Source organism: Bos indicus x Bos taurus, chromosome 13, assembly GCF_003369695.1.
Source record: "Bos indicus x Bos taurus breed Angus x Brahman F1 hybrid chromosome 13, Bos_hybrid_MaternalHap_v2.0, whole genome shotgun sequence".
NCBI classification, from domain to species: domain Eukaryota; kingdom Metazoa; phylum Chordata; class Mammalia; order Artiodactyla; family Bovidae; genus Bos; species Bos indicus x Bos taurus.
In genome coordinates, this window is record NC_040088.1 from 23,704,706 (window position 1) to 23,728,764 (window position 24,059).

The 24,059-nt window shown below is 46.2% G+C and overlaps 1 protein-coding gene across 2 annotated transcripts; it reads right to left on the reverse strand.

Moving 5' to 3' along the window:
* Positions 1-1,646: 1,646 nt before the first annotated feature.
* NSFL1C (NSFL1 cofactor) lies at positions 1,647-22,206 on the reverse strand. Of its 2 annotated transcripts, XM_027558960.1 has the most exons (10): positions 21,937-22,206; positions 19,318-19,415; positions 13,369-13,443; positions 11,468-11,473; positions 10,731-10,896; positions 10,035-10,127; positions 8,640-8,749; positions 8,124-8,261; positions 3,345-3,509; positions 1,647-2,063 (listed from the first exon to the last, which is right to left on the reverse strand). In XM_027558960.1, exons 1-10 carry the CDS (start codon positions 22,039-22,041, stop codon positions 1,901-1,903), a joined length of 1,119 nt encoding a protein of 372 aa, XP_027414761.1. In that variant the 5' UTR covers positions 22,042-22,206; the 3' UTR covers positions 1,647-1,900. The 2 variants fall into 2 exon arrangements, with proteins under 2 accessions (XP_027414761.1, XP_027414763.1); XM_027558962.1 differs by lacking the exon at positions 11,468-11,473 and having other exon boundaries at positions 21,937-22,099.
* Between the last annotated feature and the right edge of the window lie 1,853 nt (positions 22,207-24,059).

Consider the following 24,059-nt stretch of genomic DNA (forward strand, 5'->3'; position numbering starts at 1 on the left):
CCTAATTAGGGCTTCGCATGTGGTGCTAGTGGTAAAGAACCCACCTGCCAATGCAGGAGATGTAAGAGACGCAGTTTTGATCCCTGGGTCCGTAAGATCCCCTGCAGGAGGGCATGGTAACTCACCCCAGTGTTCTTGTCTGGAGAATCCCAGAACCTGGCGGACTATAATCCACAGGGTCACAAAGAGTCAGACACAACTGAAGGGACTTAGCATGCACAGACCTATTTAATGCCAGGAGGATACCCCACTCAACAGCCAATTTGGGGGATGATCCAAAATGCCTCAATTGAGAACAACTGCCCTGACTTCAGAAACCCCAGAACTAGTGGCTGTTGCGTATCTCCCTATGAAAGTCTATCAGGTGGATTAACCTTTTCATCTGGGCCACCGGAACAAACTAGGGCTGAAAACTCCTTACTGGCCTTAACTGGACTAGTGTGATCCCTGGCTGTGTGGTTGGCAGTCCCTTTGACCTAGGGCCAGACACCTGGCTGGTCTGCACTGTGGTGGCTGCCAACAGTTAAGTCAGCTGCCTCACTCAGTTCCTGGGCTGGAGGGGAACCCAAGGGCCTTTGTAGACTCTTCTAGTGATGCAGGTTATGTGTTTTCATGCTCTGTTCTGACATGTGCTAATTAACATAAGCTGAAACCCTGCAAAGGGGACGGTTGAGTGTATGTACACAGGGCAGGAGTATATGTGTACGGGGCACGGGGTTTGAGCAGAGAGGCCTTGCGGACAGACAGGCCTTACCACTTACCAGACGTGTGGCCTGGGCTTTAGGTTTTGGCACTGTACAATGGGATTCCTGCGTGGCACTGAAGTACTTACTATGCTGCTGTCATTATACTTCAGAGCAACCCAGTAGAGTACAAAAACTCCACTGTCCTCATATTGGTTTTTAATGGTCAAGATGACAATAATTTCTAGTTTCTCCAGACCAGCATTTGGTTTCCTTCCTCTCCACCTGCAGGAGGACACCCTGCAGCCCTGCCCCAACTGCCTCTCTGGGATCAGAAGTACCAACTCCCTTTCTCAGGATAGGTCTGGATTGGGAACCCAGGGCCTCCCCCAACTCTGAGGACCAGCAGTGTTAGCTCTTGGCTCACTGCAGGGGGTGAAGCAGTGACTCTGAACTCTGACTCTGAACTCACTGAATTGGCACAAGCTGTTTCCCAGTAAAAAGATTCCCCTACCTCTGAGGGACAGATCTCTCCATGAAATACAGCAATGACACAGCAGCCCCGATGATGAGGGAGGAAAGGGCCAAAGCAAGAGGTGTAGTCAGAATCTCAACTGGCCAAGGCCTGGGGAGTATACACCTCCCAGGGCTTGAGTAAAAGGAGCGGTATGCCTCTGAATCTGATCTCATGCTTCAGGACACTCTTGTTGCTGCCAGTTTTATCCAGGCAAGAAATTTGTTCTCATGTAATGAGTGCTACAAAGCCTTTTTCTCTTAAGTCTCCCCCCTTTCTTCCCTACATAGGGGTGGCGGGGGTCACACTTAGTGGGTGGGTGTTGTGTGCCACATGCAATTTTTACACAGAGAGGATGGAAGGAAGGCTCCTCCACACACCCTAGACAAATACGATTTCATGGTAACCAAAGCCTGCCTCAGTGGGAAACGTTCTGTACAACATGCTGGTGATATTCCTTCAATTTTTTTTTTTTTTGGTTGTTTTTATTTTTTTCTTTAAAGTCCATTGATCATCACAAAAACCCAGGAAATGCAACTGAGGAGAAAACAAATGTCCAACTGAGACCTAAGAACCCAGAGCTACGGAGGAGACGTGGCACTGGATGCAGGGTGTGCAGGAGTGGGTGGAAGGGCGGTCCCCACAGGGCAGCTGGCCATGGGAGACACAGGAGGGAGAGGAGGCTGCAGGCCGGGCCTGCCAGTTATGTTAACCGCTGCACGATGACGGCATTGAGCAGGTTGGCTTCCTTCAGCGTCTGGTTCTCGTCAGCCAGCTCTTTGTTCGGGAAGGTAGTCATGAGGACAAAGCTGGTGGCAGCCATGGCCGGCCGGGCGTCTACGATGAAGAGTCGGATGTCGCTGATCCTGGTGGAGTGGGAAGGCGGGTGAGCGGTGTTCTCTGCTGCCTGCTGCCCACTCCCACCCACTCACCCCCAGGCTAGAGGGAGGCCACATCACCTCCCCAGGTCCCTTCCTCTGCCCCATCCTCCAGAGTGGCCAAAATGCTATTTGGAAACACAAGAGCTCATGTCACTCTTCTAAAATCTTTCAGAATTGCTCCCGTCTTCCTTGTTATCCCACTCTAGTACTCTTGCCTGGAAAATGCCATGGATGGAGGAGCCTGGTGGGCTACAGTCTACCATGGACTGGTAGACCCCAGTCCATGGGGTCGCAAAGAATCGGACACGACTGAGCAACTAAAGTTTCTTTTAAACTTTCTTTCCTTGCTATAAACACCAACCTCCTGACTGTAGTCCCAAGTCCTGCCTAATTACACACCAGCCTCCTTCCCCTGCTCTCCTACCTCCCCCCTTCAGTTCTTCACCGTGCTGTGCTCTCTGCCCACATCTGGTCCCTCTTCCCAGGGGCTTCTCTGCCTGATTCCTCTTCTATAATCCTCATTACACTTGCTCCACACTAACCTCATGTGAAGCTTGTTAACACTCAAGGCAAGCCATTCCCTGGGCCCCACATGGGTTCTGATTTATATGGCCTATGACTGATGAAATTTAGACACTGCTATTCTAGGGAAAAAAAGAGTTGTTTTGCCAAATATCTTTACTGGCAACAGTCATCCCCTGCTAATCCCTTCATCACTCTGTGCCTCGGCTTCCCCATCTTTAAGTTGCAGAGGTAGTTTGTTTCAATCTGGCCCAGATAAGCTGAGATAGAACAGGTATTCTAGAATTCTCCAAATCCGGATTTCAGAGACCTTCATAGCCTAGAGGTTGTCAGAGGCCTCCTGGGGGTCGGGAGGTAGAGGAGTGGGATGAGTGGGATGAGTAAGCGGGATGCCGCGTTTCGTCTCCTCCCCGCTCCATCAACCACAGCAGTTCAGATTTCATCTGTTCTACCCTTGGGCTTTTGCATCAAACTTCCTATGAACAAATAGTTTGGAACAAATCCATCTGAGGAATCTGTGACCCACACGAGGGAGAGGGAACAGTCACTGGCTACACTTAATGGAAGAGCGGGGACCAAACCAAAGGCTTCAGACGTGCACAGCTTCCTACCCCACTGCCTCCTCTGGAGAGCGCCTGGAGAGTCTGCTGGTGTTTAGGGGGAAGAACTGCTCCCTCTACTCACGTATCTGTGGGAGTTTCTGGGACCCTCTTAGAATAAGCCAGGCCCCATAATGCAAGGTACCTGTGGCTGTGGTTAAACTTCTGCACCAGCCTCCCGCCGTCAGCAAGCCGTATTTGGATGTTTGTGGTAGGCTGTGACTCATCGATTGAGATGGAAGAGCTGGCTTTGGCTTCATTTTCTGCCTGCTGTGCTGGAGAGCTGGTATTCAATATCTGGGGGGCAGTGCTGAGGAGAGAGGATTGCATCAGGACATGAACAGAAACAAAGCCCCAGCAGGAGTGGAATCCTGTCAAGGATTTTACTGAGCATTTGCTATGTCTGGTGCTGTTTGCTGCTACTGACATAAGGAGTGACCAGACAGAATCCCTGCTCTGATGGAAATCAGAGGTCCAGCAGAATTCACCTCAACCCCCAAGTTACTGCCAGCTCCCTCACTCCTGGAGTTGGGCAAGTTACCAACCCCCTTCTTCCCTGATGTCCACAACTGAACAGAGCTTGAAGGGAAGAAAGCAGTATGCAAGAAAGCCTGGGCTGAAAGAGACCGGGACCTGACGCTGGAGGCCCCAGCAGACCAGGACGAGTTTTGGCCCCAGTGAGAGGCTGAGGACAGAACGGGAGGGGGGCACTCCAAGTCTCCAGCTGAGGTGGGTGTCACACAGCCTGGCAGGTGACTGCTGGGATGTAAAGGACAAGTCCAGATTCTTATCCACTGATGGAATTTTCAGGCCTGCCTGCCCTAGTGCAGCCTCACTCATGTGGGTATCTTGTACTCATTGGTCAACTATCAGGAGACAGTTCAGATTTCTGGAAAGCCAACCAAGTGCCTGGCACCACAGGGATTAAGTATATAATATGAACAGGACATGGTGCCTGCTACAGTGTGGAAAGCTCAGATCTTGGAATGAGATGGACCAGGGTTTGAATTCACCCACTAGCTATAGTGGTGTTGGGCTAGTTATTTAAGCTCTTTGAGTTTCAACAACAGTAGTAACGAGATTCTTTAACAAGGACTATTGTGAGAATTAAAGGGGTGTTACATTCAGGGAGGTGGACAAACACAAAATGCACACAAATTCCCAATTCTCCACAACCGTATGGAGGCGTTATCTCTCTTTTTTCTCTTAGCAGATGTCCTGGCCTAGACCTTTGCAGAGAATAGAGGCCATTAGATGAGAATCCCCCTGCCTTCCCCCAAAGCCTCTAATTAGATCAGTTCCTCCACCTCACTTCTTCCTCTGATCTTTACAACCTAAAAAGGGTCTTCTTAGCAAATCCAACTGAAAGTACTTTCCTAAGTGTGTTCCCTGGGACCTGAGTCCCTTGAGTTATCTACAGAAGGTTCTGGAAATGTCACATGTTATACCAACAGAGTCTGAGGCCACTAACATATTAAAGGTCTTGAGAGGTCATAAAGAAACTGTCTGCAATGCAGGCGACCCGGGTTTGATCTCTGGTTCAAGATCCCCTGGAGAAGGGAAATGCAACTCACTCCAGTATTCTTGCCTGGAGAATTCCATGGGCAGAGGAGCCTGGCAGGCTACAGTTCATGCGGTCACAAAGAGTCAGACACGACTGAAAGACTAACACTTTGAAAGGTTGTGAAGTGAAGGCAAACTTATTTGACCACCATGTTCTTCTTTCATGTTAACCTCCTGAAGATCATTTCATGGAACAGTCCACGAAATGTTGCCCCAGAGCACACAGTCAGCAAGAAAGAACTAAAAACTGAACTTACTTTCTGTGAACATCAAAAATACGGGTTTAGAGAATTACAGAGTGGAGATCAGAAGAGAACACTGGCCACAGTTATTGGCTATGAGAAAAGCTTCTATGTATTGACCTCACAATGTGTGGGACTCAAAAGCTGAGACACACAGATAAATTACACCCATCACAGAAAGTTAAATGTTGCACCTGTAAATGCTTAAGATCTTCTCTGTTCTGTTCATTAGTTTTAACAGCATTAGGTCAACTCTCTAATTAGATTCTAAGTAGCCTGGCCCTCAACTGTTTATAACAGTTCCAAGTACGACAGGTACTCATTGAAGCTGCTGCCTGCCAGAAAGGCCTGAATGAGAGAGAAGCTGAATCACTTGACTGCTCATTTGCTTTGTAGTGGGAATAAACTGGGCACTAAGATGCTCTGCTGAGGCCTGAGGCCCTGTCACCTGCTTTACAAAGATGAGCACTGCAGCAAGCATGGGGAGCAGCGGAGCTCATCCCAGCAGCAGTGACGCCCTCACCCCATCCCAAGTGCGCTCGTGGTGTTTGCTACTTGAAATCAAATGCAGGCTTCTCAAATCTTCAGATTAGTTCCCATCCAAACAAACAAATGCAAAACCTACATTCTTTCATGCAACTGAAAGAATTTTTTTAAATTTCTGAACTGAGAAAAATCTATTCATTCACTTTATTTTTCTAGGTAATTGGAGAAAAAACAAGGATTGACCAATTGTTGAGGGAAACTTGAGAAAAATTTCTTAAAACAGTTGGCTTCCTAATCATTTTATTTAACAAGACAATGATGGAAAGCACAGTAAAATTTACTGGAAAAACTAAAGCTAGAACTGAAAATCAAAGTGGAACTGGCAATGAACATTTACTTAGCTGACAAGCATCATGCCCGATTATCAAGCTCTGTTGATTCATCATCTGCACTAATAACGTAGTCCCATCCTAAAACAGAGGGCTTCCCTGGTGACTTAAGATAGTAAAGAAACCACCTGCACTGCAGGAGACGAGGGTTCCATCCCTGGATCGGGAAGATCCTCTGGAGAAGGGGGTGGCTACCCACTCCAGTATTCTTGCCTGGGAAATCCCATGGAGAGGAGCATAGCAGGCTACAGTCTATGGGGTCACAAACAGTCAGACACAACTGAGCGACTAATACTTCACTTCATCCTAAGTCTCCTTAAAATATCTTAATTTTTTGAGACGTATTGTCCTGTACACACAATACAATTAAGACATTCCAAAAGCATAAGCATTTTTGGTTAACATGAAGCCAGACAAACCCAAACTGCAAGGTGTTGAGTCCTTCCTTAAAACTAATGGCGGGTGAAAGAAGGCTGCCATGTTCTGGAGGGCAATGTGAAGACCTTCTGAGCTACGTGTTGTACTACTTCCAGGACAACATCAGGGGTATATCAAGATTTAATTAGATAACCACTGCAATGTTCATAATACTGATAATCACGTAAATACTTAATAGCAGGCACTGGTTAAGTTATGGCACATACGGAGCATAGAAAATTATGTTAGCATTAAAAAAAAATATTGTAGAAATGCATTTACTGATCTGGAACGATAGCCAGACTACATTGACTAGGCAAAACAGTAGGGCATAGAACATTTGTTTTTACACACACACCCTTAGATACTAACTGGATATATCCAGCGGTTAGGTTTAAGAATAGCTTTTACTCTTTATCTGTATTTTCTATTTTAAAAGATAAACACACTTTATTTTCAATAATATATGGGGAAAAAAATTAAGTGGTGCTCCACAAAGCTTACCACAATTGACAAGGAAGTCACAGATGGATCACTCTGGGAACAGCTGTCCCAGACTAACCCACAGGGCTCAATGTGGGAGATGAAACGATGAGAGCAGGGTGACTTCAGTATTTTGGTCCTGATAAATCGCAGTCTATTATCTCTAATAGAGCTATGACCCTTGCTCCTGACGAGGCACGAATGGCCAGCAGGGAGGCAGGGGATTCGAGGAGAGGGCCAGTCAGAATCGCAAAGAGCATAGACCACACTCTGATTCCTGAACATGCTGGTGAGGTGAGCAAGGGCAGCACCGAGCTCAAAAGCTGCCAGAGCTAGGTCAGAAGTAGGGTCATGCTGTGCAGAAGTGTGGGAAGGAGTTCCAATCAGAAGACCAGGTTCTAGTCCTGGTGGCACTGCAGGGAGCACCTAAGGGTAACCCTTAGAGTCCAAGAGCCTCAGCTTTCCCTCTGTAAAGTAAGGACTGTATCGTGTGTCACCACGCTGAAAGCCTCTTGTGTGCACAGATCCCTCAGAAGAATACTGACCAAGTGACCCCGTGCACAGCCAAAGCTGAGTGGGTCCCTGAGAAAAGGCTGCCTATCTGTGGGTTCATCAAGGATCTGGTGTGAGAACTCTGCTGATCACAGTTAACAGGAACTATCAACCAATCAGATCTTGTTAATATGAGGGGTTTGAATGCAAGACAGAGATAGTGGCAGAGGACACAAGGCAAAACAGTCACAGGGAATGACAAAGTAAGCGTCAGGCAGTGTTTACCAGAGAGGTAAAAATAAGACGCCCCTCACACTGGAGCAGCAGCCTGCACAGGAGCAACAATGTCCTTGAGCTTCCCTGGATCCTGAACGATGCTGCTGCAGGCTGGCTGGATTCCTCACCCCCGCTGAATCCCCACCTCAAGTGACCTGAATACGTGTGTCTGCTTCAGCCTTAGAGCCATCGAGGAGGTGCTCTCTGTTCTGAGCACCCTAGATGACCAAGTCCAAGCTGCAATGTGTTACCTTCACTGCTCACTGTGGGACAGTGCTCTACGTGCTCCTCCCAACAGCAGTCAAGGAGATAAGGACTCTTACTAGCCCCACTTTAAGCTGAGAAAACTGAGGCTGTACAGTCCAAGGTTATACGGCTAGAAAGCGAAGAAGAGATTAAGACTTAGGTCTGTTAATGCCAAAGCCTATGTTCTCATACTCTTCCTCCCATAAAGATAAAATCTGAAGTACTTTGTAATAAACAGTAAAGAGCTGCATCAAGTGAGCTGTGCACAGGGTCTGCTGGGCCCCAAAGGAGTGACTCACACAGTTCCACCCCACCCGTGCTGCTCCTTACCTGCCCAGTTTCTGACCCTCACCAGTGAAGGCTTTGAAGGCTCCCTTGGGCTTCACGAAGTCCTCATCCCGATGGTCCTCCATGTCCAAGTTCACCTGCCCACCGTGAGCTAACCTCCGCAGCTCTGCTGGCACCTCTCTGTGGGAGAAAAGGCAGTGGTGGGGCCCACATAGAGCAGGATGGGAATGACAGTGATGGGTACAAAAGGAGGAGAAACTTCCCATCTCCAACTGATGGGCCTCCATGGGGAGCTCACTGCTCTAGTGGCTGTCTGCCTCCCCCTTCTCTCATGCCTGCCTAGAAGCATATCTGGTGACTTGGCTCTGACCTAGGCCCAAAGTGGAAAAGTAGATACACAGGGTTTCGGAAACAGATCTGTGAATCTGTTTCTCAACTGTGCTAAATCTGCTTAAAATTTTAAATTTCTTAAATAATAAACATTTGAATTGGTTTCTTCTTTCCCATCTGCCATCTCACTCACTGACATGCAACCTGAAGAAGGGTTTTTCTGCTCACCCTCTGCGAATAGACTCCAGAAACTGGGCATTGGATGGGTCCTGGTAGCTTCTGAGTTCACCATTGTCCAGGCTGAATCCAGTCTTCCAGAGCTTCAACACTACATGAACCTATGACAACAGGAGGTAAGCAGCCCATACATTGTCAGGAACCTGGCAAGCACACCAGTGTGAACCTGCAAATTAGCGAGTTTTTTACTATTTTACTGTGTCATTACTAAAACACACAGACAAACATATATACTCATGCACAAGGAGAACAATCAACAACCAATGAAATAAGTATTAACCTAAAATAAGAAGGTGATATGGCACAAGTTAAGAGAATAGGCTTTGATTTAAGCAGACCAGGATCTGCGTCTGATCTTGCCACTCACTAAGTGGCTCTGAGTACATGACTCGATTGATTGAAGCTGTAGCTTCCCTATCTGTAGGGTTGCCAGTGTGCTTGGCACACAGCTTGTGCTCAACTACATTAGCATGGCAAATTTTACATGGACTATTTTGCAGTCATTAAAAATGATATCTACAAAATTTGTTAACTCCCTGTACCCATCCACAGGAAAGGGTCTAGAGAGCTAAAGAACAACATATTAGCAGCTGCTGCCTCAGGCAGATAGAATTTTTATTTCGTTCTTGCTTGACTTTGTTTTGAAAAAAACCCAAAATGATTAAAAACAAAAACATTATGGAGACTAATGTTCACAAGGTCATATGAAAACATTTATGGCACTGAAAAAGAATATATACAGCCGAGTCACTTTGCTGTTCAGAAGAAATTAACACAACACTGTAAATCAATAAGATAAAAAATGTTTATGGCATAAACTTCAAAATTGACTCATAGCATTATTACACTTAGTAGAGAAGGGGGGACCCCCTATGCACAGGGGAAAAAGGACTGAATAACAATAGGAAAAAGTTTTAAAAGTATGTTTCAAGCCTCCCTGCTGCTGCTACTGCTGCTAAGTCGCTTCAGTCGTGTCCGACTCTGTGCAACCCCATAGACAGCCTCCTACCAGGCTCCTCTGTCTCTGGGATTCTCCAGGGAAGAAAGGGGGGGGGGGTGGAGTCTAAAGACCAAGTTCTTTAGCCTTGTCCACAGCATCAGAGAACCCTAGAATCACTATCCCTCTGTCTGAGACTCATGGAATGCTCAGAAAACTCCTTTATTTGTCCATCCACTCTGCCCACCCCAACTTATCCAGCTCCCCCTGCCACCATCCAGCCAGATGAGAGCTGTCTGTGATTCTCAGGTAAGCCTTTTCAATCATGGATGACACAGCAAATGTGCTGCCTCTTCCCTTTCAGAGGCTGCTGACTCATGGATTAACTTCTCCCCCAAAGTAATTAAACAGTCCACGAGCTTCCCTACAGAAGATGGATGCATACTCACATCTTGGCCGGAATGCCGCCTCCTTTCTCCTGCCACGTAGGCAGACTCTTCCTCTGGTGCCGCTCCAAGGCGGTAGCCACCGCCTGCAAATGGCTATAAAAGACAAGTTCACAAACACCTAAGGAGTGGGTCAGCAGTGATCAGGTTATTCAGACAAAATGTTATTTCAAGATTATTAACTATGAGGTATGCCTTCTCTGAGTAGCAAACTCAGAGCTACCAGGTCAGGATTGGGGTAAAAACTGAAAAGGTGTGGCTGGACAGAGTGCTGCTTGGCTAAAGGGAATGGCGGCTACTAAGATCTAGTTAATCACGACCATGATGGAATCTTGGTGCAGGATAACACCAGATACTTTTTTGATTTTCACAAAGAAGGCAGAAATTCAGATTTTATGTAAAACAGATGACTATTGATTTAATTAAAATAAAAAAAAATAAAGCAAGACATTAAATCAAGTTGATCAGGCCAAACAAAACAACTGGCAGAACCTGATTTAGACCACAGGTTTGAAAACTTTACCCCAAATCTTGATTTCATGTTAAAAGGTAAGAGAAACTGCACTGCTCTTCTGCACAAGAGGAAGTGAGCAAATGAAAAACAAAAACAATTCAGTCACTATTGAGTGATAAAGGCCTCCTTCCCCCTTCTCTGGAACCTCAGTTCTATGGACATAGACATCTAGCCCCTATGCTTACTCTTGGTTTACTGGTCTCTCCAGGGCTCTTGGTCACTCGTTCCACAGCTACAGCTCCATGCTCCTTGGCACCTTTAAAAAGATCGTCCACCAGCTCGTTGGGACTTCTCTTCCTGGGAGGGCCAACAATCTGCTGTCCACTTCTCTCTGAGCCCCCAGCATAAAACCTGCACAGAAAATACACATCTAACACCAAATACGCTTAGAAAATATAAACAGAGCATGTGCCATGCTTTGGGCTAGGAGCTGGGCACAATGAGGCAAAGGGCACCAATGCTCATTTTTATGAAACTTACTGTCTAGTGGGAGACACATGTAAAGAGGCAGGCAGGCATACTGCAGTGTGAGCCACAGAAAAGGTAAGGAAGGGGTCTCTGGGAATACAGAATCAGGGAGAACAGTCAAGGGTTCCTGGAAGGGTGTTTTCTGGGCTAAACCTTGAGGATGATGAGTTTATCAGGTAAAGAAACCAGGAAAGGGCATTCCAGGCATGCATGACAGCACATTAGCTCTGGGAATTAAACGCCAACACTTTTCCAGGAGATGATCACTATGATCACAGTGAGAAGCAGCTACCACTAGCAGCCCCGGATTAATGGTGGCAGTGGCATGGTTAGTACAAGCAAGAAGGTTCCACTGGTGGCTCTGTCACTGAGTGATCTGGGCAAGCCAGTGCACTGAGCTATACCTCACTTTCCTTCTTTGAAATGGAAGGGAAGAATCACATGCCCTACCTACCTGTTCCTTAAGTCAGGGCCGTGAGGTTCAAATCAGCAGATGTATGCAAAAGAACAAGCAGAGTAACACACACATGTAAGGTGGTTTGATACCGCACCAAGAGCTCACCCAAGCCTCACTTCGCCTTGCAATTCTTGTGACATACACCAGGAGGATGATGAGAGTGGGTACTGGAGGTGGTCAGTGAAGCTCAAATATAAGCCCCAAGATACCCACATCTGCTTTGTAAGGGGCCAAGCAAAGCTTGAGATTAAGTTAGCACTTTAGTTTTTCAACCTGGGTTTGAAAATCTACAGTCATGCAGCCTTGGCTGGCTGCTTCCTTCTCACTCCTATTCACAGCTAAGTCAACAGCACATCTCAGTGGGGAGAACCGAGAACCTATAAAAATTAGCCTCAGCCTTCCATGTCTTGACATTATCCAGGGAATGGAGGCAAAACCCTAGGCCTTGGCATGAACAAGAGGACCAGTGTCATTAGGTCTGAAATGCTGAGGGACCAAAGAGGTAACTCCGGATGTGAAGTAAAGGTCACTGCCTGGAGGACGTGACCAGACAGGAGAACTAGGAAGAGGTTATTTAAGAGTTGGGCAATCACTTACTTGATGACACTGTCTTTCAAGGGGCATTGAAACACTGAAATTAACATTTATTCCTGAACTTTGAGTATATTTAAATAGAATGCTGAGGTACGGCAAAAGTCACTACATGGATGAAAACAAAGAATAGAACATATGTAATTTCTGAGCTCACTTTCCAAAGACTGACCACAATGAGGTAACTGCATTTCCATAATGGTTATTACACAATGTTCCTCAGGAATGTTTGACAGACCCAGGCAGATTCCATGGAGAACCAAAACCTGTAAAACGAGGCTGCAGCCAGTTCATCCTTGTTCATTCCAGGTAAAGTTCTGTAAGGTCCTTATTATGGGATCTCAAAGCCCTGGCTTATGAACTAGGAACCTATGATCAAATGCCTTAAAAATATTCATGGCCTTGACCCGGTATTTTCATTTCTAGAAACTATTTAATATAACCTGAAATGTAGTCAAAGATTAATACACAGAGATGTTCACAGCATTGATATCTACAGTGGTAAAAAACTGAAAATGATCTAAACATCAAACATTCCATATGATGGATTATTATTATAGTCAGTGAAAACACTTATCAAAAATTTTAATGACACAGAGAAATATGTAGCATTATATATCAAGATGTAGCATTAATTCTACAAAAGCAAGAAACAAACTTATCTAATCTTCATCATGTAAAATACAGTATCAACAAGCTACCTTTATACACAGAACCAAGACTTAGTAGAAGTACGCCAAAATATTAACTGTAGTGACCAAAGGGTGGGTGAGTGTCATATTTTTTTCATTATGCTATATTTTCCACAATGGACACCAGTTTTATTATAACATTCCTAAAGGTTAAAGGCAAGCCAACAAAAAACAGTACAGTGTCTGTATAACAGGGGAATATACATTTGTAAGCCCATTTTCCTGTTTATTATGTAATATACTGCCTTTTCAATTAAGAAAAAACTGGAAGGAAATACACCTAAAGTATTGATACCTGGCTACCTCTGGGTTGTGATACTATGAATGGCTTTTTTCCTTACAGATTTATTTCCTTTTCCCTAATATTCTTCAATAAATACATATTATTTAAAAATTAAAAACAAGAACAAAAAAAACAAACCCCAAATGAAAAAAAAAAAGGTAAGAAGACAGGGATCACTTCTAAGCTACAAGGAGTGGAAAACTGTTTCTAGTATGTGTGTGACTAGCTCACAGTACTAATGGTTAATGATAACAGAGCACGTTTATCCTTCTAGGCCCTTCTAGGTAATTATCACAGAATTCATGTGGACTGTGTCCCCAACAAAGACTCACCTCTGACCTTCCTCTTCCTCCTCGTCCTCATCTTGGTCATGAATGAGGTCTCTGAAGGATGTCACCCTATTATCGCTGGAGACACAGAAAGGAGCAAATTGATCTCATGCGGAGTTAAAAAAAGGTAACCTCCATCATCAACTGCTAAAAGTTGAGGACACTGAGGTTTAGGTTTTTTGGTGGGGCAGGAAGAGGATCTAGGTGGAAGAGGGTTCTCTCTCTTATGTTTATATGCTAAACAATGTGATATTTATTTATTCAAGGTCACCCAGGACTAAGAATAAATAGGAAGTGTATCAAGAAGTAAAGTAGAATCCAATTTAAGCTCTCCTAGGGGAGAGGACAGAGAAGGCAATGGCACCCCACTCCAGTACTCTTGTTTGGAAAATCCATGGACGGAGGAGCCTGGTGGGCTGCAGTTCATGGGATTGCAAAGAGTTGGATACGACTGAGCAACTTCACTTTCACTTTTCACTCTCATGCATTGGAGAAGGAAATGGCAACCCACTCCAGTGTTCTTGCCTGCAGAATCCCAGGGACAGAAGAGCCTGGTAGGCTGCCATCTCTGGGGTCGCACAGACTCAGACACGACTGAAGTGACTTAGCAGCAGCAGCAGCAGGGGAGAGGAGGGAACCGGATAGGGACTGGACTACTTTAAAAACATACTACCGGATAGTGATTTTCATCATATAATTTTTAAATATTGGGAGGATGCCTGTGTGTCAGGCACTGACTGGATGCTAGGTCTATGAAATTATCAGGCACAGTTCTTACCCTTTAGTTGCTTACAGGTTAGTGGCACTCTGGCCTGGAAACCATCCATTAAATACTGTGCAATACGGGCTGTGACAAAGGAAAGCACATGGGACGTGAGAGCAGAGTCTTTTGTTCTAGGTCGGGGTGGGGGAAGTATCAAGAAAAGCTTCCCAGAGAAACGCGGCATTTGGACCTAGTGCCGATGAACGAGAGGACCATCAGTCAACTGGATAATGGATGGTGGTGATGGTGGGGAAAGGGGACCAGCAGGGCATTATAGGAAAGCAGTGCAGGCACACACAGAAACCAGTGACAGCAACACATTAAAGGACAAATCAAGGAACAGAAATGAAACAAATATGTGTGTGAAGAGGCCCCTGTCTGCTTCTGCTGTAGGTTAGTCAAGTACAGGGTGTGGTGGAGAGGGCCCACTAAACACGTCATGAGAAAGGTTAACTCCCTCCTCTGATGTTGTCTTACACTGCCACTTTTTTCCTAGTTTAGATTTGTCCTCAAGGAACAATCTTAGTTTTTCAAGGACCGTGAGACACAGAATTTATAAAAACATTTTCTGTATCTCTTACGGGGAAAAAAGTTGTTTCTCTTTAATACGAGGGGAAGGGGGTAATAGCAATTTAGTGAGGCTAAGAAGGAGTTGTTTACTTCCATTCAGTCTTGAAGAAAGATTTATTTCAGGGAGACAATCAGAGGACAGAATACCCTCTGAGGCTCTACCAACTAGACATAAGAGGACAACCAGCAAATGGTGTAGCAAATACACTCCTGCCTGAGCTGAGAGCAACCTCCTGGGCATTCCTTCACGCTCTACACAACATGGTCTAAAAGGATGCAAGTGATTAAGATCTGTACTAGTGCCTTAAAGGCCTGCTGTTCAGTCACCAAGTCGTAAACTGTGGGAGATGGTGAGGGACAGGGGTGTGCTGCAGTCCATGGGGTCACAAAGAGTTGACATAACTTGGTGACTGAACACCACCACCACCACCACCAGCTTGAGCAAACCACTTGCTCTGGCTATAGTTCTCTTTCCCCAAAAGTTCTTGATCCCAACTTAGGCACTAGTGGGACCTTGGGCATGCTACTGAAATTCTCTAAGTCTTCATTTCCTCATGTGAAAATGGAAACAACCAGCACCAACCTCGTGGGCTTACTGTGAACAGCTGGGGTGCTGACGGACAGTGTAGCACTTCTCAAGTACTACTCTTGAGCAGCAGGTATCAAACTGTTGGTCCTTGAACTAGGAGTATCAGCATTTACCCTCGAAATTCAGACAGATGCAAATCCTTCACCCTTACCCTAGACCTCCTCAATCAGAAACCCTAAAAGGAGTATCTAGTAATCTGGTTTTAGGAGTCCTCCAAGTAATTCTGATACATGCTCAAGTCTGAGGACCACTGTTCTGGAGTAATGTTCTGAGAGTTACCTTAACGGTACAGATGTCCTAGTGACACCACCAATTTAAGAATATTGGGTCTTGTATCTTCCACAAATTGGCAAAATGTCTCAGAAATTTCAACTATTCAGGATCAGAACTCTATCTCCCAGGCACCCTGAAGCGGCACAAAGGTGCTCTGTCAGATAACATTTTCTGCAGTGACAGAAATGCTGTATCTGTACTGTCCAATATGGAAGCCACTAGTCACATGGGGCTATTGAGCATTTAAAATTCAGTAATTGAGCATGAATAGCTCAATGTTTGTTTTATTTAATTTTAATTAATTTAAACAGTTACCTGAGGTTAGAGACTACCATATTAGACAATATAGTTTTAGAGAATCAGACAATGGTGGTCCCTAACATTTTAAGAAAGTACAGTTTTGTTGAATGAAAGAAGAAAAAAAAGGAAGAAATAACAGCATCCCTCTTACTCAACCCTGTGCTAGGTACAGGGGTGGGAGGTATTGGACAGGAAGGTAGTTAGCAGAAGCAGCAGTTTTGGATTTAGACGAGTTTGGGTTTGAATTTGCCGTAAGGGCAAATGTGTTACTCAGACTAAGGCTCAGCATCCAGACCTGTGAAATGGTGAGCACCCTACCGACTTCCACGGTGGATACTGATGTATAAGAAGATAATGTATGAAGGAGTATCTGGCAGAGCCAAACAGATGGTGGGTGCTTCTGAAATACTAGCCCTTCCACCTCTAGGAACTTACTATTTACTCAGGAAGAAAATATTCCAGTAATCACCAGAAGAATTCAAGACAACATAGGAGAGATGTCGCTGAGTAGTATGCAGATGTGGGTTGTGATTGGGGTTTGTGCTGCCTCTGGGTTTGGGGATTACACACTTAGTAGAGAAGGTGGGGCGGGAGCTACACGTGGAAGGACACAAGGATTTGCACAGGTGGAAAGGGAGTGAGACTAGGCCTGTCGAGTCAGAGGAGAGGCTCCAAGAACTAAGGCAGAACTGAGACACCAAACGAATCACTTTGATTGAAATAAAGATTTAAGAAAGGAGGAAAAGGGGGCTAAGATGAGGATGGCAGGTTCGCTGCAAACTCCTGAGGATGCTGAATGTCCACAGGGAGAGGCAGTACATCATTCTGGCTGAGAGCTGAGTGCTGGAAGCAGAAACAGATCTGCCTTTAAATCCTTATTTGACTAGCTGTGTGATCTTGGGAAGAAGCCCAGCTTCAGTGTTTTCATCTGTGAAATGGGAAAAGTAACAGTAGCCACCTCACAGGGTTGTAGTAAAGCATTAAACCTAGTGCCTGGCAGCTGATAAGTACTCAGTAAATGATAGCTGTTATTACTGAGGAGTTCAGACTTTCTCCTGTACCTATGGTTAACCGTTTTATGTCCCACAGCCCTCTGAGTATCTGATAAAAAGCTACGAATATTTTTGCCTAAAAAGGTTCAACATATATACAAGTTATTACGTACAATTTCAGGTAATTTACGGGCCTTCTGACACCCATTCCATAGATCCCGCCTAGGGGGTTAGCCTCCACGTTAGGAGCTTATTAACTGAGTGCTGTGCACAGAGGCAGTGACAACGTGAAAGAGTATGAGAAGATGACGGTCGGGGGCGGGGAGAGCTCAGCAGCAGGCTAAGTGTCCTGCAACAGTCAGGTCAAACAGGGGAAGGCAGGTCCCACACAGAGTTCCTCCTGGGTGCTAACACATGCCTGCCTTCTCCTGAGAATGCAGTTAGCATTTACCATCTGCACAAGGACCATGATTAACACATGGTGCATTCCCTCTCCCTTTTCCTTGGTTTCACCTAAGCCCAGTACCAAGTCTGAGGCTTAACCAAAGCAAAGTAAGACATTTAGAACTGCATGTGTGTGCAAGTCTTTTACTTCTCTTGGTCTTAACGATAAACTCTATTTCTTTGGTTCTTTAACTCTTCTTAACATATGAACTTGTGGAATGAGACAGGGAACAAATAATAGAATGGGGAAGATGAGAATGGATGCTAATAATGGTAATACGAAAATGACAGTAATAGCAGTTACCATGTTCCATGTTGTATTAACTCATTTATTTGCCCATGTGGTAGGCACTACTACCCTTCCCATTTGACAAGTAATGAAACTGAGGGACTGGCGATGTTGAGTAACCTGCTCAAGGTCACAAAGCTCTCAAGTGACAGAGCTGGGATTTGAAGGTGGGCGGTCAGGCTTCTAGCCTAGGCTCTAACATGAATGTGGGTGGTCAGGCTCCAAGCCCAGGCTCTAACATGAAGGTGGGTGATCAGGCTCCCAGAGTAGGCTTTAACATGAAGGTGGGTGGTCAGGCTCCTAGCCTAGGCTCTAACATAAAGGTGGGTGGTCAGGCTTCTAGCCTAGGCTCTAGTATGAAGGTGGGAGGTCAGGCTCCAAGCCCAGGTTCTAACAAGAAGGTGGGTGGTCAGGCTCCTAGCCTAGGCTCTAACATGAAGATGGGTGATCAGGCTCCTAGCCTAGGCTTTAACATGAAGGTGGGCAGTCAGGCTCCTAGCCTAGGCTCTAGTATGAAGGTGGGCGGTTAGGCTCCAAGCCCAGGCTTTAATAAACCACTGTGTGGATTGGACTTTGGGTCTACCAGAGAAGACAGGTATGAACATGTGACTGACATCACAAGCTAGGTTTCAATTTCTCCTCCTCTCTATTTCTGTGCCAGCACCCAACAGTAATCTGGTGTGCCTATGAAAGACACTGCAGGAAATTAGCTGTCTCTGTGAGCAGCTGCAGAAGAGCCCTTACCCTACCAACCAGGCCCCAGGCAGTAACATCCTGACATGTCATCAATGACACCTCACAGGTTAGCATCTATGAAGAACTGAAAGATGTCCTGCCTATTACCTCTCTCCTCTGGAAACAGAGGAGAAGAAGTTAAGGAAACAATGACAGCTGGGATTAGTGTTCCTTCTTGAAAGAGGGGAAATATAATTTAAATCTCAGATGTCCTCAGAGAGAAACACAATTTATCACTTCACACCAGCAAAGAAACCCTATATGTGTGTTCTGGAGTTGAATGCAAACTCAAACTAAGTGAGGACATACAGCAGAGTAGAAAAGGCTTCAGCAGAAAAGGGAGATGTGGTTCACATACCTTTAAAGGAAGAGGCCCTGCCTGTCTCATGAAGTCCTGCAATAATTATTGCTATCTGCAGATCACAGTAGTGATCTGCTCTAAGAATCCTGGAGACAGGGCGGCGAGGACAAGGGATGTAAATGAGATCGCAAAGGTTAACACTGTTTCACAAAATAAGACAAGGTCTCCCTAATTAATTTGGGAAAGAGCGGGTTAACAGGTTTAGTTTGTCTAAGTCTTTTAAACAGGGTAATAGGCATCCTAAAATATTTAAAGAGCCTTTTTAAAGTCATCTGGCCTAATCTTTTACGTCTATAGCCTCCCTGAAAGGAAGCACTTCAGTTTTAACTTAAAAACTTTCAGAAAGCCACTCCTCACGTTTCATAAATAAGAGAACCCCCCCCCCCCCCCGCAAACATTTAAATTGTTGGTTCTGTGGTTTTCTCCAGGACTGGATCATAAAGCACACTCAGTTAAGAATCCCACATCTCCACACAAAAGGAATAAATCTTGCAAGAAACTACTACCCACCAGTCAGTCTTTCTCCCTCAAACCCAGTGGTCCAGGTTCCCAGGCCTGAACCCTCTGTCAAGGCAGGAAATAGTCCACCACTGCTGGAAGCACACCAATGCAGCAATAACTGAAGTTGGCCCTTACCTGGGGGCTGTGCCTCTGGACACTGAACTGGGGGTTGCCTGCGAAATGGTCACAATGTCTTCGTCCCCTCCATCCTCATAAAAGCTTGCTAGGGCAATCTGAAACAGACAGGCAGTAACATGGGATCCTTAAACAGGCCTTCATCTAACATGTTCCCTTTGAACACAAAGGAGCAAAGACACAAAAATATGGCCCATGCTTATAAGGCAGTCTGTATATGGTGAGCCATGGAAAATAAGACCAAAAGTTTAGTGGCCCAACTATTTGTTTTCATATCACCTGAAACAAATTCCACCTACTCAAGGAAAAAGAAGGAAAAAGGAAAGCTGGGATGGAGATACTCCTCAATGTCATTTTATGAGGAAATGTGATCTAGTAAAAGCAGTGTACATTTACTGAACACTCATTTATGTGCCATGTCGATCTGAGTCTAACTCTATCTGTGCTAACTTATTTAATCCTTAAATAACCCTATGGAGTTAGTGCTATCATCATCTCATTTTATAGTTGACAGAGAAGTGGTAAGAAGAAAACTGTCTGAGGTTACACAGTTGGTAAAGAGTGGAGCCAGGGTTGATCCCAGGCAGTCTGCTCAGGCCCTTGCTCTCAGCTCTCAGGTGACAGCCAGGAGTTGGAAACTGCGAGGTCACTACAGATGACTACTCTTACTTTTCTCTGAGGCCGTTTCCTAGTCTGTGCAATGGGGACACTCATCTCACCAACCCTGCAAAATGGATGAGAGCATCCATTAACATTTATGCCCAGTCATGTCTTAGCTCTATACATACAGAAGGAATATGGACCTCTTTTAGCCATTTGTGATTGGATGTTTCTGGCATGAAGTCAATGCATAGGTATTTACTAATCACTGCTTCCCTGGTGGATCAGACAATAAAGAATCTGCCTGCATTGCAGGAGACCCAGGTTCAATCCCTGGTTAGGGAAGATCCCTTGGAGAAGGGAATGGCTATCCATGCCAGTATTCTTGCCTGGACAATCTCATGGACTGAGGAGCCTGGCGGGCTATCGGCTACAGTCCATGGGATCGCAGAGTAGGACAGGACTGATCAACCGACACTTACTCTGCACAATGAAGTAAGAGCGCAATGAGGTCTACAGAAATGACAAGACCAGGCTCCTGTCCTCAAGGTCACCACACTGTAGGAGACAGGGAGCTGCTGTGGGACACAACCAGCCTGTGGGGAAGCAGCGTGCCTTTACAGGACACAATTTAGCAAGCCAGCCAGGAGGCACTGTGCTACGGGACATGCACTGAATGGCATCAAGGGAGGTCTATGTCCAAGTCGTGGGCAAGTCACGTCACATACGTGAGCGTGCTTCCGCACTAACAGCATGAGGAGACCGAGACCGATGACCTGCCAACTGTAACACTGGGAGCTTCTAGGTCTTTCAAGTAGAAGCCGCACTTTGCATTTTCACCCAGCACAGGGGCTTTACACCATATGTCTATACAGTTGTGATGCTTTACCTAACTTTATGCTTTCGCGAAGCATGTGAAGAGTGAAGTCAGCAGACCCAGTTCACATCCTAACCCCTGGGTGTGTGACCTTGGGCCTAACACTTGCCTTCTGAGCTTCCAATTCATCTATTTCCTCAAATGAAGAAGTTTTCTTCACTTCACAGTGTGGCAGGATAAACCAAATCATGTATGTAAAGTGCCAGGGCACGTGGTGGCAGAGCTTAATAGAGCCTGGGCTCTGGTATCAGACAGAACTGAGTTCTAATGCCATTTCTTCCACCTGGTAGCTAGTGAGGCCTTCAGCAAATTACTTAACTTCCCTAAACTTCAGCTTCAAAGTGCAATGCTTAAATAACTTAAGATACATAAAGCTCATGGTAGGCACTCAATAAATATTAATCATCGTCATCCATCAAAGATGTAGGTTGGCCAAAAACATGTATGCAATTCTTTCTACAATTAATCACTGAGTGCTTATTACGTGTCAGGTGTTGTTCTAGACACAGAGGATTCAACAGTTTACCAAAATCCCTGCCTGGTGTACTTTATCTTAATCTCTTCTAGTATTTTATGTATGTCTAATACCTGCCAGTGAATTACACGATAAGCTCCAAGAAGACTCCCATTTCACAGAGAAGTTACCCAATAAAGATGATTAGGATCCAACTTTGCGCCACAACCCAGTTTCTCCCAGCATTTAGGTACGAGGGGGCGTGTGACCGGGGCTGCGGAAATGGAAATGAACGAGCACCTCGTGCCCCTCGTCGCCCCGCTCCACCCGGGAGCTGGTCAGTCCGGCCGGGGCCGCAGCCGAGACTTGGCGCGGCAGCCACGCCCCCAGGGTCCCCGTCTCCACGCGGGCTGCGGCTGTGCCCAAAGGCTCGCCTACCCGAGAGCCAGCCAGAAAGGAAAAACGAGGCCCGATAGACCAGGTCAGTCCGGGCCTGGGCTGGCCTGCGTTTCCCCTCGCCCAAGACGAGCTGGCGACGCGTGGCAAGCGGCCCCAGGACCCTGAGGCCTGGGTCGGGCCGCAGCCCGGCGGGATGACTGTGCGCTTCGGCCGCCGAAGGCTTGAGGCACCAGGTGTCTGCTCCCCATAGTACCCTGCCTGCCCGACGCGGCCCCCCTCCCGGCGCTACCTGCAGGTCCCAGCCGGCCGACTCCAGGAAGAAGCGGGCCCGATCCTCCTCGGCGCCCGTCACCGCCACGAACTCCCTCAGAGCGTCCTGCCGCTCCGCCGCCATCTTCGCCCGGTGCGCCGCCCAAACTGCCCCGGGTATCACTGCACAGCCTCAGCCCCGCCGCGGCGTTCCGTCCTCCGGTTGACCAGGTCCAGCCGAGTGGAGCCCGCCCGCAGGCCCCGCCCCATACAGTGCCTAACGCAAAACCTTCCGTGCGGGAAACGCCGCCGCTCTGCGCCCTCTGGCGGCCGCAGCCCGGACCCTCAGTCTAACGGCGGGGGAGGGAGCGCGGGGAGGATGAGAGGCGGGGCGGGTCCACCACTGTGTACCTGTGGAACGAAAGATCGCCAAAGGATTCAGTTTCACATTATTCATTGAGTCGTTTCCTCATTTCATTAATTTATTCTTTCGTTCATTCACTTGTGCAACTGAGTGGAACCAAGGGAACTCTTTCAGTTCAGTTCATTTCAGTCGATCAGTCGTGTCCGACTCTTTGCGACCCCAGGGACCTGCAGCCCATCAGGCTTCCCTGTCCATCACCAACTCCCGGAGCCTACTCAAGCTCATGTCCATCCCATCGGTGATGCCATCCAACCATCTCATCCTTTGTCGTCCTCGTCTCCTCCTGCCTTCAACCTTTCCCAGCATCAGTGTCTTTTCCAATGAGTGGGTTCTTCACCTCAGGTGGCCAAAGGATTGGAGTTTCAGCTTCAGCATCAGTCCTTCCACTGAGTATTCAGGACTGATTTTCTTTAGGATTGACTGGTTTGTTCTCCTTGCAGTTCAAGGGACTCTCAAGAATCTTCTCCAACACCACAGTTCAAAAGCATCAATTCTTCAGCGCTCAGCTTTCTTTATAGTTCAATTCTCACATCCATGCATGACTACTGGAAAAACCGTAGCTTTGACTAGAAGGACCTTTGGTTTGCTTTTTAATAAGCTGTCTAGGTTGGTCATAGCTTTTCTTCCAAGAAGCAAGCGTCTTTTAATTTCATGGCTGCAGTCACCATCTGCAGTGATTTTGGAGCCCAAAAGAGTAAAGTCTGTCACTGTTTCCCCATCTATTTTCCATGAAGTGATGGGACCCAATGCCATGATCTTAGTTTTCTGAATGTTGAGCTTTAAGCCAACTTTTTCAGTCTCCTCTCTCACTTTCATCAAGAGGCTCTTTATTTCTTCACTTTCTGCCATAAGGGTGGTGTCATCTGCATATGTGAGGTTATTGATATTTCTCCTGGGCATCTTGATTCCAGCTTGTGCTTCCTCCAGCCCAGCATTTCACATGATGTATTCTGCATATAAGTTAAATAAGCAGGGTGACAATATACAGCCTTGACGTACTCCTTTCCTGATTTGGAACCAGTCTGTTGTTCTATGTCCAGTTCTAACTGTTGCTTCTTGACCTGCATACAGATTTCTCAGGAGGCAGGTCAGGTGGTCTGGTATTCCCATTTCTTTAAGAAATTTCCACAGTTTGTTGTGAGCCACACAGTCAAAGGCTTTGTCAGTCAATAAAGCAGAAATAGATGTTTTTCTGGAACTTTCTTGCTTTTTCGATGATCCAGGGGATGTTGGCAATTTGATCTCTGGTTCCTCTGCCTTTTCTAAATCCAGCTTGAACATCTGGAAGTTCACGGTTCATGTATTACTGAAGCCTGGCTTGGAGAATTTTGAGCATTACTTTTCTAGTGTGTGAGATGAGTGCGATTGTACAGTAGTTTGAGCATTCTTTGGCATTGCCTTTCTTTGGGATTGGAATGAAAACTGACCTTTTCCAGTCCCGTGGCCACTGCTAAGTTTTCCAAATTTGTTGGCATATTGAGTGCAGCTCTTTCACAGCATCGTCTTTTAGGATTTGAAATAGCTCAACTGGAATTCCATCACCTCCACTAGTTGAGCGCCGAAGAATTGATGCTTTTGAACTGTGGTGTTGGAGAAGACTCTTGAGAGTCCCTTGGACTGCAAGGAGATCCAACCAGGCCATTCTGAAGGAGATCAGCCCTGGGATTTCTTTGGAAGGAATGATGCTGAAGCTGAAACTCCAGTACTTTGGCCACCTCATGCGAAGAGCTGACTCATTG